The sequence below is a fragment of the Oncorhynchus kisutch genome, linkage group LG14, assembly GCF_002021735.2.
Source record: "Oncorhynchus kisutch isolate 150728-3 linkage group LG14, Okis_V2, whole genome shotgun sequence".
Taxonomy (NCBI): domain Eukaryota; kingdom Metazoa; phylum Chordata; class Actinopteri; order Salmoniformes; family Salmonidae; genus Oncorhynchus; species Oncorhynchus kisutch.
The window spans coordinates 71,455,814-71,477,005 of NC_034187.2; the positions used below are offsets into that span (position 1 = coordinate 71,455,814).

The window sequence follows — 21,192 nt, forward strand, 5'->3', positions numbered from 1 at the left end:
AACGCACACAATCACAAGTCGGTTCTATACAGCCACATCTCTGTACATAGACTATGTCCTTGGAGATCGCATGTGGACACCGTCACGCCAGCTCAAGGTCACCAACTGTTCCTCCTCCCAGTCCTCCTAATACATCCTGATATTGGAGTAGCAGTGTAATAGAGGATAGTGGGAATCAGGGGAGACAGAGGGGGAGAAAGGGAAGGGTGAGGAAGCTAGGAGAGGGACGACAGGGCAACCAGGCCTGAAGCCTTGTAGGAAACTCAGCGCATGAGTCCCAAATGGAACCCTATTCCCTATATATTATATTGCACTACTTTTCACCAGAGCTCGTTGGGCTCATAAAATCCATATGGTTCTGGTCAAAAGTAGTGCACTACAAAGGGAATAGGAAGCCATTTGGCGACACAGACTCAGAGTTAATGGTCCTTCTTCTCGCACCAATCAATCACAGCTAATCTCTCTCACTCTCTGCCTGCGTTCTCTAGAGGGGTCCGCCATCTGCCGTGACGCCATGATCCCATCTCTCCCTCGCCACCCCCGCCTGCCACACGGTCCAGTCAGCCAGGACGCACCACCACACAACTCCTATCCCAGAGCTATCTCTCTCTATCTATCTATCACTCTATCTTTGTCTCTCTCTTAGTTTTTTCTCGCTCTCTATCGCCAACACTCTCTCTCTGTAGCTGGTGTGATCTTGTTGCTTGGTGTCTTGTTGCTGGCCCAGAGGTCCAAAGGCCCAGTGGAGCCAGGCTCCAGGCACCAGCCTGGCACTCCTCCAGCAGAGCTATACCTAGGAGAGGGTGGCGATGGTGGGGGAAGAGAGCCGGTCAGGCAGGAAGGCTGTGGATCCCCAGCTCCACAGCCCAGCTCCAGTACAGACATGCAGCGACAGGCTCATACTCAGAGAGGCTAATACATTCACTACACTCCATGGGTTTAGGGCTGTGAGAACACTCCATGGGTTTAGGGATGTAAGAACACTCCATGGGTTTAGGGATGTGGTAACACTCCATGGGTTTAGGGATGTGGTAACACTCCATGGGTTTTGGGATGTGGTAACACTCCATGGGTTTAGGGCTGTGAGAACACTCCACGGGTTTAGGGCTGTGAGAACACTCCATGGGTTTTGGGATGTGGTAACACTCCATGGGTTTAGGGCTGTGAGAACACTCCATGGGTTTAGGGCTGTGAGAACACTCCATGGGTTTTGGGATGTGGTAACACTCCATGGGTTTAGGGCTGTGAGAACACTCCACGGGTTTAGGGCTGTGGTAACACTCCATGGGTTTAGAGCTGTGAGAACACTCCATGGGTTTTGGGATGTGGTAACACTCCATGGGTTTAGGGCTGTGAGAACACTCCACGGGTTTAGGGCTGTGGTAACACTCCATGGGTTCAGGGCTGTGAGAACACTCCATGGGTTTAGGGCTGTGATAACACTCCATGGGTTTTGGAATGTGGTAACACTCCATGGGTTTAGGGCTGTGAGAACACTCCATGGGTTTAGGGATGTGAGAACACTCCATGGGTTTAGGGATGTGGTAACACTCCATGGGTTTAGGGCTGTGAGAACACTCCATGGGTTTAGGGCTGTGAGAACACTCCATGGGTTTAGGGATGTGAGAACACTCAATGGGTTTAGGGATGTGGTAACACTCCATGGGTTTAGGGATGTGGTAACACTCCATGGGTTTAGGGCTGTGAGAACACTCCATGGGTTTAGGGCTGTGAGAACACTCCATGGGTTTAGGGATGTGAGAACACTCAATGGGTTTAGGGATGTGGTAACACTCCATGGGTTTAGGGATGTGACATGTTATCAAGGCTATAGTGAGCACGCCAGGCAGGCTCAGAAAACCCTTTACACTCGTACTTAGCACTTCACAGCGTTGGATGGATTTTGACTGACAGACGTTCTGAATCTAATGCGCCGCACGAGACAAGAAGTCGCCACCCATCCCTCGCATTAACCGAGTGACTTTTTTAATGTTTTCGTGGTCTGAATGTAGGAAATATTTGACATTGAGAGGACTCTATTCTAACAGAGGAGACGTTGAGGATTATAATAAATACTGCGTTGATGTCATACAAGAAAGCCAAACACCCATGAGTCAAAATGTGCACTTCACATTTCCATATCATAAAACTCAAGACAGATACACTGTCCTCTCACTCAAGGCTTTGTCATATGTTGCACCTATCCCACATTACACCAGGAATATTCTTATCATGTTACTGAATGTATCCAGGGTATTTTCAGATTTCGTTATTAACAAATTCATCGAAAAGTACAGTAAATGTAAAATGCACATACAATCAACAGTGTCATGTTTGGATTCAGTTTTCGGTCAGATGAAATGTTGTGTCCTCAACAATATTTTTTCCCATAATCTCCAAACTGTTCCCTTTCCATTGCTACCATGCTTATGAATCTTCATTTCTTATTTCTTCTGAAAGAAACATTTCAATTTAGCCCTATCCATATATGGCAATTCCCACGAGTGTAAATGGTTAAGTAAATATCTTTCGTCGAGAGCAATACAACAAGTACAACGAAAGAAAGTATACCTTCAGAGCATGCCAAGAGGACCAATAAACAACAGTGTAAATACTTTTGGAAAGATAAATTGCATTTTGGTCTGTAATTGATTCCTCGGTGACCTAAAATAAAAATGCTCTCTCACCTTTCCTTTCAAAGAAGCATAAATAAACTAGTCTGAATGCGTGGCGCCCCGTTCCATGGTGAGTTGTAGCCAGCTAAGCACTACTTATCAATTCAGAGGCATCTCGTTTAATTGAAGTCACAGAAAAGTCATAAACTCTGAGGAAGAGTCTCATCCTTCCATCCCTCCTTCTGCCCCCGCTGGACCAAGCAGAGAAAACGTTGGGTCAATAGCATCAAAGAACCTTCAAAGAACCTTTCAGAATCCCCCCCACCGCAACCCTCCCGCAAAACACACCCCCGGGGGCCGCCTTTGAACATGAGTCTTCTCCAATGACCTCCCAATCCCAGTGCTGATTTCTCAAGGTCACCGTGGGCTCTTCAAACGTGTCAAATAATGATGTTGGCGTTTAGAGAGGACATAGGCCCTTCAGAAGCTCCGATCTTGACATGCCATAAGGATTCTGTGGCCTACATGTAGGTGTCTGGAGGAGTTGAAAGCATTTCTTAATTAGCTCCGTAGATCCACTTAGTCCGTACCCCTGGTGTACCCTGATGAGTCTGTGCCCACCGCCAACACCATCAAAGGCCGATATAGTTTGGAAATCAAATTTAGATCTTTAATTTGGTTTGCTGTTAAACTGCTGCTGTGGGCTGGTAGTGCAAACAAACTAGAAGAGCCTATTAAGATGTACAGTACAACAATATGGATTTGTGGAGGATATTTAACTGATCAAAGTTGTGCTCCAATCACAAGACACGTAATATATCCACTGCTAACAGTCACACAGAACAAAAATATCACCACGCTTCCTTTGATGAGTGTTTAGTTACCCAAAAGAGAAAAAGGGCCAAATAACAGTTACATCAATCATCACAGTTGTATATGCCATTTTAGCAGATGCTGTTATCCAAAGTGACTTACAGTCATGCTCTTACTACTAATCACTCATAACAGTTTGTAGCCCAAATATGGTGTGCCAGGATCCAAAAAGCCATTCACACCCAATCCTGGCAAAGATAAATCCAAACCCCTCAACCAATCCTGACAGAGCAGAGCCCACCAGTGCTCTACACATCACCCCCTGCCCAGCAGCAGGGTTAGAGGGTTGCCAAGTGTTTCTTTCCGCCAGGCCTTGCCAACACCCCACATCCCAGCTGGCTTGGCGGGGAAAGGGTCTGGCTAGCAGAGGCACAGGACAGGAGGTGGCAGAGTGCCTCATATCCTCCTGACCCTAAAATAACCACCGGAACCACAATAAAGCCTGTTGCTGATCTGGTCTCACTGATGGACATGTTGTTGCCTCAGCTGCTGATCTGTTCTCACTGGCGAACATGTTGGTGCCTTAGATGCTGATCTGTTCTCAATGGCGAACATGTTGGTGCCCCAGCTCCTGATCTGTTCTCACTGGCGAACATGTTGGTGCCCCAGCTGCTGATCTGTTCTCACTGGCGAACATGTCGGTCCCTCAGATGCTGATCTGTTCTCACTGGCAAACATGTTGGTGCCCCAGCTGCTGATCTGTTCTCACTGGCGAACATGTTGGTGCCTCAGCTGCTGATCTGTTCTCACTGGCGAACATGTTGGTGCCCCAGCTGCTGATCTGTTCTCACTGGCGAACATGTTGGTGCCCCAGCTGCTGATCTGTTCTCACTGGCGAACATGTTGGTGCCCCAGCTCCTGATCTGTTCTCACTGGCGAACATGTTGGTGCCCCAGCTCCTGATCTGGTCTCACTGATGGACATGTTGTTGCCTCAGCTGCTGATCTGTTCTCACTGGTGAAAATGTTGGTGCCCCAGCTCCTGATCTGGTCTCACTGATGGACATGTTGTTGCCTCAGCTGCTGATCTGTTTTCACTGGCGAACATGTTGGTGCCCCAGCTCCTGATCTGTTCTCACTGGCGAACATGTTGGTGCCTCAGCTGCTGATCTGTTCTCAATGGTGAACATGTTGGTGCCTCAGCTGCTGATCTGTTCTCACTGTTGGTGCCCCAGATCCAGAACTATTATCACTTTCAGAGACTCTACCTGTGCCACCAAGACGAGGGTATTACATTGTGGTGAAAAACAGGTGTTTGAACTTAGGGCCAAGTATTTTCCCTTGTCAGTTTGTGTGGTGAGGAAATAATCTCCTGGTTATACTCTATATTAGGCGTTCCCAGACGTTTTCACGCACCACATCTATTTCTATGGGCACAAGCACTGTTCATGTCACAAACTGTTCACACCCCTCTTGTTGGTGGAAAGAATTTAGCAAGTTTAAAGCTTATTTCCAGCAATTTTACACATTTTGCCATGGGGTTCAAATTACAAGTGTGCAATTTTTATGCACATAATCTTGCAATTCTATACATTTTGCCATGTCTAATGTGTATTCATGTGATATTGAGTGACTAAAAAATTACAACAATATCTACGGGCTAAAAAACATAAATAAAAACCATTAGCTGACATGGGCTAGTTGATCTGGACATTTCTAACAAGTTATAAATAAGGTCTGCAATGACTAACATGACAAGAGGAACTGATGATGCACCACCCAACTTCGTTGCACCTTGTGCATTCTACTATTACAACTTTCAAGAGTTAGTTTAAAGCAGGACTAAATAAAAAATCATATATAAATATATATATATATATATATATATATATATATATATATATATATATAGTGACTTTGGAAAAAACATAAATACCTTATTTACATAGGTATTCAGACCCTTTGCTGTGAGACTCGAAATTGAGCTCAGGTGCATCATGTTTCTATTGATCATCCTTGAGATGTTTCTACAACTTGATTGGAGCCTACCTGTGGTAAATTCAATTGACTGGACATAATTTGGAAAGGCACACACCTGTCTATATAAGGTTCCACAGTTGACAGTGCATTTTAGAGCAAAAACCAAGCCACGAGGTCGAAGGAATTATCCGTTCCCTACCCAAACTGACAGAGATAGAAAGGATCTGCTGAGAAGAATGGGAGAAACTCCCCAAATACAGGTGTACCAAGCTTGTAGCGTCATACCCAAGAAGACTTGAGTCTGTAATCGCTGCCAAAGGCGCTTCAACAAAGTACTGAGTAAAGGGTCACAATACTTATGCAAATGTACAGTTGAAGTCGGAAGATTACATACACTTTAGCCAAATACATTTAAACTCAGTTTTTCACAATTCCTAACATTTAATCCTAGTAAAAATTCCCTATCTTAGGTCAGTTAGGGTCACCACTTTATTTTAAGAATGTGAAATGTCAGAATAATAGTAGAGAGAATTATTTCAGCTTTTATTTCTTTCATCACATTCCCAGTGGGTCAGAAGTTTACATACACTCAATTAGTATTTGGTAGCATTGCCTTCAAATTGTTTAACTTGGGTCAAACATTTCGGGTAGCCTGCCACAAGCTTCTCACAATAAATTGGGTGAATTGTGGCCCATTCCTCCTGACAGAGCTGGTGTAACTGAGTCAGGTTTGTAGGCCTCCTTGTTCGGACACGCCTTTTCTGTTCTGCCCACAAATATTCTATAAGATTGAGGTCAGGGCTTTGTGATGGCCACTCCAATACCTTGACATTGTTGTCCTTAAGCCATTTTGCTACAACTTTGGAAGTATGCTTGGGGTCAATGTCCATTTGGAAGACGCATTTGCGACCAAGCTTTAACTTGAGATGTTGCTTCAATATATACACATAATTTTCCTCCCTCATTATGCCATCTATTTTGTAAAGTGCACCTGTTCCTCCTGCAGCAAAGCACCCCCACAACATGATGCTGCCACCCCCGTGCTTCACGTTTGGGATGGTGTTCTTCGGCTTCCCCCTTTTTCCTCCAAACATAACGATGGTCATTACGGCCAAACGGTTTTATTTTTGTTTCATCAGACCAGAGGACATTTCTATAAAAAGTATGATCTTTGTCCCCATGTTTTATTATGGCTGTTTTGGAACAGTGGCTCCTTGCTGAGCGGCCTTTCAGGTTATGTCAACATATAACTCGTTTTACTGTGGATATAGATACCTTTGTACATGTTTCCTCCAGCATCTTCACAAGGTCCTTTGCTGTTGTTCTGGGATTGATTTGCACTTTTCGCACCAAAGTACGTTCATCTCTAGGAGAGAGAATGCGTCTCCTTCTTGAGCGGTATGACGGATGCGTGGTCCCATGGTGTGTATACCTGCATACTTGTCACACCCTGACCATAGTAAGGTGTTTATTCTCTATGTTGGTTGGGGCGTGATAGTGACTAGGGTGGGTTATCTAGTTTTTTTATGTCTATGTTGGCCTGATATGGTTCCCAATCAGAGACAGCTGTTTATCATTGTCTCTGATTGGTGGATCATATTTAGGTAGCCATTCCCTCATTAGTATTTGTGGGATCTTGTCTACATTGAGTTGCCTGAGTGCACACCAGTAGCATCACATTTGTTTGTTTGTTGTTGAGTTTCAGTTTATTTAAAAAATGTGGAACTCTATTCACGCTGCGTCTTGGTCTACTCATTACGACGAACGTGGCAGTACTATTGTTTGTACAGATGAAAATGTTACCTTCAAGCATTTGGAAATTGCTCCCAAGGATGAACCAGACTTGGTCTACAATTTATTTTCTGAGGTCTTGGCTGATTTCTTTTGATTTTCCCATGATGTCAACCAAAGAGGCACTGAGTTTGAAGGTAGGCATTGAAATAAATCCACAGGTACACCTCCAATTGACTCAAATTATGTCAATTAGCCTATCACAAGCGTCTAAAGCCATGACATTTTCTGGAATTTTCCAAGCTGTTTAAAGGCACAGTCAACTTAGTGTATGTAAACTTCTGACCCACTGCAATTGTGATACAGTGAAATAATCTGTCTGTAAACAATTGTTGGAAAAATTACTTGTGTCATGCACAAATTAGATGTCCTAACTGACTTGCCAAAACTATAGTTTGTAAACAAAAAATGTGTGGAGTGGTTGAAAAACGAGTTTTAATGACTCCAACCTAAGTTTGTCAACTTCCGACTTCAACTGTATAGATTTCAGTAAAAAAAGAAAAATTGAAAACATTTCCAAAAACCTGGTTTTGCTTTATCATTATCAGGTATTGTGTGTAGGTTGATGAAAAAACACTATTTTTAGAAGGATGGCTGTAACGTAACAACATTGTGTGTGTGTGTGTGTGTGTGTGTGTGTGTGGGGAGGGGGGGGTGGGGGGCTGAATCAGGTTAGTTACAACTGGGGTTGGAGCGGAAACCTACATGAGGGTAGCCAACGTGGTCAGGGTGTGTTTTTGTAAATATAAATGGGGGTAATATGGTCGACCAGACTTACCTCCAAGCTGTACTCCTCCACGGTCCTCTTCAGTGGGTCAACAATCTGCCAGCATATGAGGATGCATAAGTCAATCAGCAGCATCCCACCAACGATGATCAGTAGCTTCTGGTCCTTGATGATCTGGAGGTGAGAAAAGAAGTGAGTGAGGGGAGAGCGAGCAAAGATAGTGAAAGGGGAGAAGAGAAGAGATTGATAACACTGTTAGAAAAACTGTACCTGTACCTGGAAAAGGTCTCTATCTGGAACCAAAAAGGTCTCTATCTGGAACCAAAAAGGTCTCTATCTGGAACCAAAAAGGGCTCTACCTGGAACCAAAAAGGGCTCTACCAGGAACAAAAAATATATATCCTCCAGCAACAGACAAAGACAACTTTATGGTTCTAGGTAGCCCCTTTTAAAATGTAGGTAGGGAGAGATGTCTGGAACCAACAGGACCCTGATTGGCTTCTACTTCCAAGCCATAAGACTGCTAAACAAGACTGCTAAATAGCTAATCAAATGGCTACACGCTACTGCTACTGTCTATTATCTAACCTGTTGCCTAGACAATTTAACCCCACGCATATGTACATAGCTACCTCAGTTACCTCGTACCCCTGTACATGGACTCAGTACTGGTACTCCCTGTATATAGCCATGTCACTTTTACTCGTTATTGTTATTCATTATTCACTGTGTATTTATTCCTCGTGTCACCATTTCTATTTTTTATATCTATTTTTTATCTTTAACTCTGCATTGTTGAAAAAGGACCTGTAAGTAGGCAGTTCACTGTTAGTCTACACCTGTTGTTTACGAAGCATGTGACAAATAAAATTTGATTTGATGAGAGGTGGGATACAGGGAGGGACCAAAAGACGGCAGTCATGTCAATCAACAAAGCCACTTTTTTTGTGACTGAACTTTAGAGGATGAAAGCCCCCCCCCGCCCCCCCGTATGATCTTTATTTTGAACAGCGTTTGACCCTGCCGCCATCCACATCAAAGCAAAGGTCAGGAGAACACAGACAAGGATACACTTTGAGGGAAATCACTTCTTAAAAATACAATGATGTTCTCTCTCTCTCTCTCTCCCTCCCATTCTCAATTCAGATTCCATTCAAAGGGCTTTATTGGCATGGGAAACAAAAGTTAAATAAATAATCAAACATTTACCGTAAAGTTTCATTGGAATAGAGACATTTCGAATGTCATTATGGCTATATACAGGGTTGTTATGATGTGCAAATAGTTAAAGTAGTTAAAGTACAAAAGTACATAAACAAACAAATGTGGGTTGTAATGGTGTTTGTCACAAATCTTGCTACTGTGATGGAAAACTGTGGTATTTCTCCCAATAGATACGGGAGTCTCTTTCTCGCTCACCACCAACAGACCAGACACTGCGGTGGATGGTGGACTCAGAATGGAATGGAGGGGAATGGTTTTGATATGTTGTCTTTTGATGGCTACTGGGATTGGACAAGTAGAGGCAAGGAGAAAGGAACATTGTGTTGCCGGGAATATAGCAGTGTATTAGAGGGCCTAAAGAGACAGTGACTGGTGATGTATTCAGGGTACCAGAGGTCTCCAAATAACTACAAGCTCCAACATGACCATAATGACATTCTATTATGACTGCAACAATGTTCTCAGGCTAAAAAAAAATTCCTAACCCGAGAGGATATTTCAACTAGTGACTATCCAGGAGAATAAATAAAAAGTAGCACTCTGTTTCTGAATAAACCTGATAGATGTATTGATAGATTTATCAGCCGCTGAAAGTATACAGGACCAGATGATCTTTACTGTAAATGAAATTTTTGATAAGTTGATAGATCAAACAATCATTGTATCTTTCACAATGACGGGAGCATCAGATCAGAAGATGGACCATGGTATCGTGATTCTGTCCCTTTGGTCAAGACAGATGTTGTTGAAGCATGACCGTCTGGATAAGCCTATTCATATTTCAATTATCACATTATGCTATTCCCAATATGACATACTGTGTAGATGTGTACTGGATACAATATAAGATAGATACAGCTCCTAGCTGAGTGAATCTGAGTGGATTACAATATACTGTAGCTGTGTCACATAATAAATGAATATAATCTATCTGCTTTAGAGCAGACAGTCTCAGGCCTGCTACCATTAGAACTGGCTACCTCAGGCCTGCTACCATTAGAGCTAGCTACCTCAGGCCTGCTACAATTAGAGATGGCTACCCCAAGCCAGCTACCATTAGAGTAGGCTACCCCAGGCCTGCTACCATTGGAGCTGGCTACCCCAGGCTTGCTACCATTAGAGATGGCTACCCCAGGCCTGCTACCATTTGAGCAGGCTACCTCAGGCCTGCTACCATTAGAGCTGGCTACCCAGGCCTGCTACCATTTGAGCCTGCTACCCCAGGCCTGCTACCATTAGAGCTGGCTACCCAGGCCTGCTACCATTTGAGCAGGCTACCTCAGGCCTGCTACCATTAGAGCTGGCTACCCAGGCCTGCTACCATTTGAGCCTGCTACCCCAGGCCTGCTACCATTAGAGCTGGCTACCCAGGCCTGCTACCATTTGAGCAGGCTACCTCAGGCCTGCTACCATTAGAGCTGGCTACCCCAGGCCTGCTACCATTAGAGCCTGCTACCCCAGGCCTGCTACCATTAGAGCTGGCTACCCCAGGCCTGCTCACTTGATAGTATTTTAAATGCTTCTGCCTACCCTGGAAGTAGTAATACATTATTCTACTGCTGATTCATCATTAAAGCATGGGGATGTGGAACTGTAGAATATACTGTGTGTAGTTGTGATCAGGGAACAGAGCAGTTTGCCTTCAGAGCCCTGATTCGTGGGAAATGGGATCGCTCTGTCTCAGCGACAAGACGTGTGTGTGTGTGCACATGGGGATGTGTGTTTGTGTAAGTATGAAAGACACTGTTCATATCAGATCATGCAATTTTTTAAATGTTTACTTTGACCCCTTTTTCTACCCAATTGGTAGTTACAGTCTTGTCCCATCGCTGCAACTCCAGTATGGACTCGGGAGAGGCGAAGGTTGATATCCATGCGTCCTCCGAAACTGCTTGCTTAACTCAGAAGCCAGCCGCACCAATGTGTTGGAGGAAACACCGTACAACTGGTGACCGAAGTCAGCTTTGGCCCGCCACAAGGAGTCACTAGAAGGCGATGGGACAAGAACATCCCCACCGCCCAAACCCTCTTACCCGGACGACGCTGGGTCAATTGTGTGACGCCTCATGGGTCTCTCGGTCACGGCTGGCTGTGACACAGCCTGGGATCGAACCCGGGGCTGTAGTGATGCCTCAAGCACTGCAGTGCCTTAAACCGCTGCACCACTCAGAAGGCCACCTGATCATTGTTCTGTGTGTACATCGTTGATCTGTGTGAATGAGCATGTACTGTATGTATAATGATAAAGCAACACCTCGTGGCAAAACGCCTCTCCCCTATTTGAACTAGATAGTTTGTGTGTATGCATTGATATGTAGGCTACCTGTGCCTTTAAAAAAAATCATGTAGTTTTATCTTTGAGCTGTTTTTTGTCTCTTGATGTTCTCTATTATGTCATTCTCTATTATGTTTCATGCTGCTTTTGCAACAGGTAATGGGGACCATAATAAAATACCACACATCTGCGTACTGTATGTGTATGCTATGTATGTTGGGTCTTCTACGACATGTGTGTACACATTAGTGTGTGTGTTCGTTTTTTTTCTGTGTGTGTTTTTCATTGTGTGCGTGCGTTGGTGTGTGTCCTAAGCTGTATCTCACTGTGAGCGCAGCCAAGAGCTCTCTAAAGTCAATCTCAGAGACAGACTAGCAGGCAGACAGGGAGGGAGGCTGCAGAGCAACATGTTTGATTGACAGTCCCTGTGCTTACACAACACTGAGCCAGGCCTCTTTACGCTCAAGCACACCCTGATTTGCAGTCTTCTGTCTGGTGGAGGGAGGGAGAGGAGGAGGGAAGGACAGAGGGGGGGCAGAAGGGAGGGAGGAAGAGAGCGATGAAGCGACGGAGGGATTGAGGAAGAGTGTGACTCGGTGCGCGACCACAGCAGCGCTCAATCTCTCTGATGAGCACTGGGGCTACATTGTAAACCCCAAGCTCTACTTTGACTGACAACAGTCACTCCACACAACCAAAGCTCCCGCATTCAATCAATGTTTGTGAGGAGGAGGATGGGGAAGGGAGACTAGGGGGAGGGATGAGGAGGAGGATGAGGAGGAGGGGGAGGGAGGAGGATGAGGAGGAAGAAGAGGGGGAGGGAGGAGGAGGAAAAACAGTCTGCATAATCAGCATAACACAATTCACAGGAACAAAAGACGTTTTGTTGTTGTGTTTAGTTTTTCTCCGGATTACGACCTTTTCATGAATAAATCACTTTTTAAATAAACACAAAAGGTCATCCAATATTTTTGCACATTTAAATATATCAAAATGCCCCTGTGTTTGGAATGACCCCAGACTAGAAGACAATGACCCAATCTCTTTAAATACCACTTTCTTTCTCTCTCTAAATTTTTGTCATTTAGCAGACGCTCTTATTTAGAGCGACTTACAAGAGCAATTAGGGTTAAGTGCCTTGTTCAAGGGCACATCGACAGACTTTTCCAACCAGTGACCTTTCGGTTACTGGCCCAACGCTCTTAACCGCTAGGTTACCTGCTGCGGTCTGCTCTCTTCCTGCCTCCCACGCACTCGCTCTCTTCCACTCTCTCTGACAGATCTTCCACATGCCCTCCTGCAGCTTTCATCATCCCACACATCTATCCAGGATGTGATGTGAGGAGGACTATAAATATCAAAAGGGCACAGAGGCCTGGCAAGCCTTTACGTAATCAAACCAGATACATATTGTGTCATATACATCAGAGGGCAACAGGTCAGTGGGTAGACTGTGTGTTACATAAAAGCACGGGGGTTTCCGTTAGCTGGTAGTAGTCGGGTTTAGGCCATTTTTTTTTTTGGAAGCCAACAAATAAAATTGTCACCGGGAGAAGAGAAAATCCATTTGCAAAATAAAGCTGTTTAACCTCTTCATTGATGTAAATACATTTGACTGGTCATGCTTATCAGTCTATAGGTACATTTGCATAATTTAGTGGCATTATATTGGCACGTGTATACAGTATATTCGTTATGCATCTTATTTATCACACTGATACAGCATACTGATACAGAGCCTTATATTATATTTGACCAGTAGCCAAAGGCACAATCCGTCATATTAGCAACCCATGCTAGTTGTTGCATATTATTTTTTTATTTTATTTTATTTCACCTTTATTTAACCAGGTAGGCTAGTTGAGAACAAGTTCTCATTTGCAACTGCGCCTGGCCAAGATAAAGAGTAGAAATTCGACACATACAACAACACAGAGTTACACATGGAATAAACAAAACATACAGTCAATAATACAGTAGAACAAAAGAAAACAAAAAGTCTATATACAGTGAGTGCAAATTAGGTAAGTTAAGGAAATAAATAGGCCATGGTGGCGAAGTAATTACAATATAGCAATTAAACACTGGAATGGTAGATCGGCAGAAGATGAATGTGCAGGTAGAGATACTGGGGTGCAAAGGAGCAAAATAAATAAATAAATACCAGTATGGGGATGAGGTAGGTAGATAGATGAGCTGTTTACAGATGGGCTAAGTACAGGTGCAGTGATCTGTAAACTGCTCTGACAGCTGGTACTTAAAGCTAGTGAGGGAGATGTGAGGCTAGATCTCCCCTCTTTCTGAATTTCGAATAGATATTTTCATCTCTCACACATTAATCCATTTACATGTGCAGTGCGCTTTTGACAACAGTGTTTTCCTGCTAATTGCTAATTGCATTCGTTCATAGCCTACTGCCTTGTGCGCATTGCTGTGCTTATAATGTAAAGAAATAATAGTTTGTCAACATTTTAAGCTAAACATTTTGATCTGTTGCATCAGACTCATATATGTTGGTATCCTAGGCCTACTGGTTGTATGAATGTGGGATCTATCGACCCACAACGAATCTGTTTTGGAATAGACCATTTCTTTCTCAACAAGCTGACCAATACTATATGTCAACTTTCTACTATGGGGGATAGTGGATTGACATAGACTAGTGATTTTGCTGTTTGTCACTCGTCTTGCTGGCTGAGGAAAAGTTCATGTGGACAGTTATTCTAACATCTTCAAAGTGCACATCAGAATTCAGTAAGAAGGACCACATATGGTTACTTCCTCGACTGTTAATATGATTGACCATAATCTAAATGTGACTTCTGTCCTAATGCACACTGTGGGTAGACGCCCTAATTAGTTGATAGACCCAATGCATATGCGTCCGGTAAATGTCTCAAATGTCTGGAATAGTAAAATACTTCTGGACAAATGTCAGGCACCACATTTTCGAAACGGAAACCCTGACACACACATTTGGATGCAAGGACGCAAACATACACACACACACACACACACACAAGCACACACTCGCACACTCTCACACACAAACCTTTAATCCTGTATAAAAAACAGCAGGCTTAATAATACAAAGAGATGAACCTCCATTCTCTCCAATGAGCAGCCAGTCTCACACAGCAGTAACGGAAAATGAAACCCTACACACTGTCCACCAGAATTACCACAGGGTGAGTGTGTGTGTGTTGTGTTATGTGTGTGGGTACTGAACATGTTGCCAGAAGGTGTGTGTGTGTGGTAAACTCTTTTATGCCTGAGCCAGGATAGAAAGATACCAGCAGCAGCAAATGTCCAGAGTGAGCTCCTGCAGTTTCTGACATGTACAGTGTGCATGTGTATACATTGTGTGTGTGTGAGTTATTGCATGTGTTTGCTGGTCTGCGTGTGTGTACAGTCTGAGCTGAGGTGAGTGTCTGTAATGCTTTTTGTGACTGGATCGATGCAGCTCTTCTGGGGCTTGGGGTGACTGAGGGGGCTAACAACCTGCCTTGCCCCTCTTAGACCTCCTGTAGTAGTTACTCAGTTACACACATGTTGTTAGGGGAAATGTTTTTGGTGTTTAAAAATTCTAGTGTTGTTTTTTTTTTTTGTCTCCACACCTTGAGATATACATTCAGGGTAATCGTCTCAAATTCTTACGATTTCAGAGTGTTGCCAACGTTACTGAAACCATAGCAACGTTGTTAGAGAGGCAGCAAGTAGAAGCTCTCCTTGTGACTGCTACTTGATAATAACCAGATTTTCATAGCTCTGCATACTTGCTAAATATGGTCAGCTAACAGTCCCTCATTTTCGTCTCTTATTCTCCTTCTTTCCTCTCCATTCATTTTTTATCTCGCATAATGAATATGTGGTGACACAGGAATCAGTGCATTAAGAGGCTGCTAGCTGCTGTTAACCAGTGATGATTTCTCTATCAGAGTCCATCATGGCCAATTATGGTTATAGGCTCTTCTTCCGTCCTCCGCAGACCAGACCATGCGACTACCACAGTTTACTGTTGCTTGATCACATCAACAGAAAACGCTCCCTTCCTACAGTGGCTATTGTGAAACTGAATGGTTCACAAAATACAAAATGGTGAATTTGAGCTAGTCTGGTGTTGATAGTCTTTTCTAAAGATGAAAGTTAGTATATTCATACTGTATGTGTGCTCTGTTGCTCATAAAGGCAGGTTCCAGGCCTGTGGCTGTCATCTCTTCTTGTGGTGATACTGTGTCTTTGTCCCAAATGGCACCCTATTCTGTATATTGTGCACTACTTTTGACCAGAACCTTATGGTACTGCACAATTTAGGGGATAGAGTCCATTTGGGGCATAACCTGTATGTATGTTGGCTACAAGTGTCTTTCCACAATCTGAGCACTGTCAGCAATTAGCCGAGTGATCAATAAGGCAGGAATGGGGTCAAATCCATTCAGTCGATTCAGGAAGTAATCATCTAAGACAATGAGAATGAATAATGATGACAATACGCTGATAATAACAACAACAATAATAATAATCATGAGATAATAACATTTTAGGTACTGGCCTCCATTGTCCTTCCAGGTCTAGGCAATCATTGTCAATGACACCATACAGTTTTGTGTCTTTGCTCTGACGGATGATTAGATTGATTGTATTATTATTTGATGATTGTGTTTCATATTTAATATGTGTATGTTTGTATATTACAGGGCCCATTTAAAAATGAGACCTGTGTCTCAATGTGATGTGTGTGTTTCACACCTGTGTGTGAAATACATGTAAAAAACATGTTTTTAATTTAATAAATTAAAGTTTGTGATCCGTCACCTTTTTCTTCATCTTGACATTCTTGAAGATCGCGTGGACTCTCCAGGTCTTGGCGAACATGGCGCCGAACGCTGTCGTATACCCTACGATGAGGATCCACGTTCTCACCTGCAACACGACGACAGAAACAGTCTCGTCAATAGCTGGCAAAGAGTTGGACTTAAGATCTAAACAAAGATCTAGACTGATCTAAACAAAGATCTAGACTGATCTAAACAGAGATCTAGACTGACAAGCTATTAGCATTTTTATTTCATCTATTTTATCTGACAAATTCACCAAAAGCTCTAGAAGTGCACTATAAATAGTGAATGTGCAAACTTTGGAGGAAGTCCTAGACTTACATCATGGCTGTCAAACTTGTGAATGTGTGTTATTAAAGTAAGAAACATACTGTAGCAGCATCTACTTACTTGAGATTCAAGGATATTTAACGCTCCAAATCCTACGATGCCTACTGTAGCTAGGCAAAAACCATATTTAGAATGAGTTGTAACTAAGCAACAAACCTATATCCTGTAGTAACTCCCACAGCATCTCATTTAACACGCTGGAAAAACACCACTTTAACACCCATTGCACTAAATGCTGTTTGTGTTTGTCTATTTGTTGAAAGACATTCTTGGAATGGAGGCACAATCACAATGTAGGCAAAAAGCAATATGTGGAACAGACAAAGGCAAAAGATTCAGCAGCAAGCTTATTCTCCCTCCAGTGTTGCCTGAGGAAAATAAGAAATCAGCCGGGCCCTTTAGCCACAGGGGGCCCAGCAACACTGATGAAAAGTTGTGCTACCAGATGCCTGCAGCCAACTCTCCTGGCGGTAACGGCCACTCTCTTTCTCCTTCCTACTGAGGAGCAATGATGCACTACATCAAATACTGGCCTGGTTTGCTTTGAGACTTAAACTGTAATATATTTGGTCAAATCAAAAGGTAACCAATCAGATGTTTCTGTAAGTGGGGTGAGCGAGGGGGGAAGGAGAGCAAGAGATGGATAGAGAAAAAAGTCAAGAAAAAACTACTGTAGCAGCCATACAAAGGAAACACGGTGCATATTGATTGGTTGGATCACACACTTTGCCTCAGCTCCTCCTCTCTGATTTGACAGCCTCCATTTTGGATTGTTTTCGCTGAGGCGAGCCAGGTTGGCAGACAGGCACCCGATGGCAGTTGATACGTGCTGCGCCACCTGCCTAACTTACATTGTATAACAGTATTTATCTCTGTGGAAACCAGGACTGGATCCCTACTTCCTATTGAGTGGCACCCTACTTCCTATATAGTGCACTACTTTTAAACAGAGCCCTATGTGCCCTGGTCAAAAGTAGTGCACTATATAGAGAATAGGGTGCCATTTGGAATGTGAACCAGTTATCACTGTAATCAAACCTCTTTAATTAAACCAGAGGCTCAGATAGTCACGTTCAAACTGTTGCTGTGGGAGCAGGAGCTTAATATGGTCCATGTTAGGAAAGACCCAGCGACTGATCCAATCACCTCCCATTATATGAACTCCCATAACCTTTCTGAAGGCTGGAACATTAACCTGGATATCACACCTTTTAAAGGAAGGAGAAGAATGATAGCTAATAGCTAGTGTTAGCCTGGGTCGCACACCTTGTGAAGGGGATCAAGAGAGAATGCTAGCTGGCGTTAGCCTGGATCTCACAGATTTCGAAAGAGAGAAGACAGACGAGAATGATATAGTGTTAGCCTAACATTAGCCTGGGATTTTAAACATCATTAGGACAGCAGATATGGGGTTCGAGCTATACAGATTCAATACTCACGGTGCACAGGGCCTCAAACTCTTTGTCGGACACCAAGGCGCCATCCAGGCCAAAGAGGAAGATGGAGGAGTAGGACAGCATTCCTCCCAGAATGATGAGGTTGTTCATGTAGGGACTGGACATCTTGATCAGTCTGTAGGGAGAGGAGAGTTACAATAACAGGGACAGGAAGTTCTGAAATTGTGAGAGGAGTTCCAAAATTGAACATCTCAGATGTGACATTTTTCACATTGAAACACGTTACTGTCTTGGTAATCTTAAATCTGTTTTCCCAGTTCCATTCCAAGTAAAATGTGAACACAATTTCTCCAACTTTGTATCTAGATATTTATATTTTATTTAACTAGACAATCCAGTTAAGAACAACGGCCGGTTGTGATTCAGCCTGGAATCGAACTAGGGTCTGTAGTGACACCTGTAGCACTGAGATGCAGTGCCTTAGACTGCTGCGCCACTCGAGAGCCCTACAGATATACTGTAGCTTTCCTAAATTACATTTGACACCTAATAGGTGCATGTCAGATAAGTGCAAACTCTATTTACTTAAAGTGCAGTTCAGCAGTACCAATCCATATACACTATCTGCATTTGCTGAGGGGTGTGTTCATTAGTGCACACCGTAACAAACCCTAGCAAAATATTACGAAAATGTTAGTTTCTTATTGGGCAAGTTTAAGTAAGTCCTTCCCCGTTGCTGGCAATTTGCTTCCGCTTGGTTGCTAGTGAATACACACCAGGATGTATTTACGTTACAGTTTAATCACATCACTTAGGACAGCATGTCCCAAACCATCGTGTAAATCACGACTCAACTGTACATCATCAAATCAATAGGTAGTAAAATGTGTCTCTAAATGCAAGGAGAGAGGAAAGCACAACACCCCATCTATGGTTCTGATGCTGCAGAATCAGGTATAGTCGTAATGCACAGACTAAGGTGAACAACATGAGTCCCTGTACACACCATGTCAATTAACCATATTCCTTTTTTCCATCTTGTGTTATTCATTGTATCCGCAATAAAGTTTATACATTATGTTATAGGGGCTATGTCGTGACTATAGGCTGTGGCTCTAGTGTCCTGTCTAAAGGATGTGGCTCTATTGTCCTGTCTATAGGCTGTGGCTCTATTGTCCTGTCTAAAGGCTGTGGCTCTATTGTCCTGTCTAAAGGCTGTGGCTCTATTGTCCTGTCTAAAGGCTGTGGCTCTATTGTCCTGTCTAAAGGATGTGGCTCTATTGTCCTGTCTAAAGGCTGTGGCTCTATTGTCCTGTCTATAGGCTGTGGCTCTATTGTCCTGTCTAAAGGCTGTGGCTCTATTGTCCTGTCTAAAGGCTGTGGCTCCATTGTCCTGTCTAAAGGCTGTGGCTCTATTGTCCTGTCTATAGGCTGTGGCTCTATTGTCCTGTCTAAAGGCTGTGGCTCTATTGTTCTGTCTAAAGGCTGTGGCTCTATTGTCCTGTCTATAGGCTGTGGCTCTAGTGTCCTGTCTAAAGGCTGTGGCTCTAGTGTCCTGTCTAAAGGCTGTGGCTCTAGTGTCCTGTCTAAAGGCTGTGGCTCTAGTGTCCTGTCTAAAGGCTGTGGCTCTATTGTCCTGTCTAAAGGCTGTGGCTCTAGGACCATTGACAGAGATTTGCTGTCCTCTCTTCCTGAGGGCTGTGTGTAGGGTGAATGCTTCATGTTGGTGGTGGATGAGGTGAGCCTTCCTACTGTATGCTGTTGCTATTAGATGTGCATTATCATAATCATACATCTTACATTATTTTACATTAACATACAGTTATCTGTATGTTAATGAAATTATCAGAAATGATCTTTCTCAAAATGGTATGTATATTTCCCCATAAAATAATCTGTAATCTGAATATCTTGTTCCCTAAAAAAAGGAAAAATAATATATATATATATTTTTTTATGTGGTGACCCCACTGCAACCCCTAGGGGTCCTGGCCCAGTCTTTGAATATCACTGGTGTAGGGTGTAGTTGACCCTATACGCTGGATTGGGGAAGGAGAAGCTGATCCTAGATCTGTACTGAGAAGAAACTCCACCACGGTGCTCTACTAGTCTGGCCAGTATTAGTACACCAAGCTCCAAGTCCTCCTGACTTCAGTCTGGAAAGGCTATTTGATGATGACGATGTGTCGATATTGAAGAGGCTGTACTTTTTTGACGGGTCTTTCTCACTTTCACATGGAACAACCACTTCCAATACAACTGTTAGATTTTCAAATCCAAACAAAGTGAGGTCTCAGACTCGCAACCCATCAGGAAAGAAAAAAACATTTGAGAGAACCAATCAAACCTCAGCCCATTTCTGCACTAATACTGCATTTACAACGGAATCCTGTCCAGACCAGTGTGTTCCTCTCTCCCTTGCTGTGAGCTCTACCCCCTCCTCCCCCCATTCCCTTCCTTCTTCCACTGACCTGTGGTTGCGGTTCTCCCTTGCTGTGAGCTCTACCCCCTCCTCCCCCCCTCCCTCTTCCACTGACCTGTGGTTGCGGTTCTTGATGTTGAAGAAGAGGAAGGCCCCTGCCATGAGCATGCCCAGGATGGTGATAACAGACAGGATGCTGTAGAGGGGTACGTTGATGTTGCGACGCTGCAGACGCACAAACGTACGGTCCTTAGGAGGCTCCACCCCTGGAATAAAGAGGAGGAAGAAAATAACTTTTACAGGGGAAGGATAGACAACCAAAATGAGCCCTCACCAGTAACCTATTTAACATTGAAAAACAACGTTGATTCAACCAGTTTTTGCTCAGTGGATCTGCTATGATGCCAAAAAATATGTGAATGTCTTCCTCTTCATTCCAGGAGTGGAGCCTCCAAATGAAGTTACTTTCCTTTTTGTGGAGTTGTTTCCACATCATTTCAACAAAATAACAGGATGTGATGACGTTGAATCAATGTGGAAAACTGTCGGATTTGCAAAAAGTCATCAATGTAACATATTTTTGTTTTGTTTTCACCCAACCTGAATTTACGTTTAATTCACAATAGCTGACAACTCAACCAAATGTAAAACAAAACTAGACGTTAAACTGACGTCTGTGCTCAGTGGTGATGTTCTTAGCCTGAGAAATGTATTATAATCCACATAGAATCATTTAGATTTTATGTTTGTCCACTTGCCCAGTGACTTTGATTCTATGCAA

The 21,192-nt window shown here is 43.4% G+C and overlaps 1 protein-coding gene across 1 annotated transcript in view; it reads right to left on the bottom strand.

The window, feature by feature from the left end:
* LOC109904662 (gamma-aminobutyric acid type B receptor subunit 2-like) overlaps nucleotides 1-21,192 on the bottom strand; it is a 350,185-nt gene that overhangs the window by 115,344 nt on the left and 213,649 nt on the right. The window contains exons 10-13 of the mRNA XM_031788884.1: nucleotides 20,527-20,677; nucleotides 18,032-18,164; nucleotides 16,240-16,347; nucleotides 7,977-8,099 (exon numbers count right to left, since the gene is read on the bottom strand). Coding sequence (XP_031644744.1) covers nucleotides 7,977-8,099; nucleotides 16,240-16,347; nucleotides 18,032-18,164; nucleotides 20,527-20,677 — 515 coding nt within the window. The remainder of the gene's footprint in view (nucleotides 1-7,976; nucleotides 8,100-16,239; nucleotides 16,348-18,031; nucleotides 18,165-20,526; nucleotides 20,678-21,192) is intronic.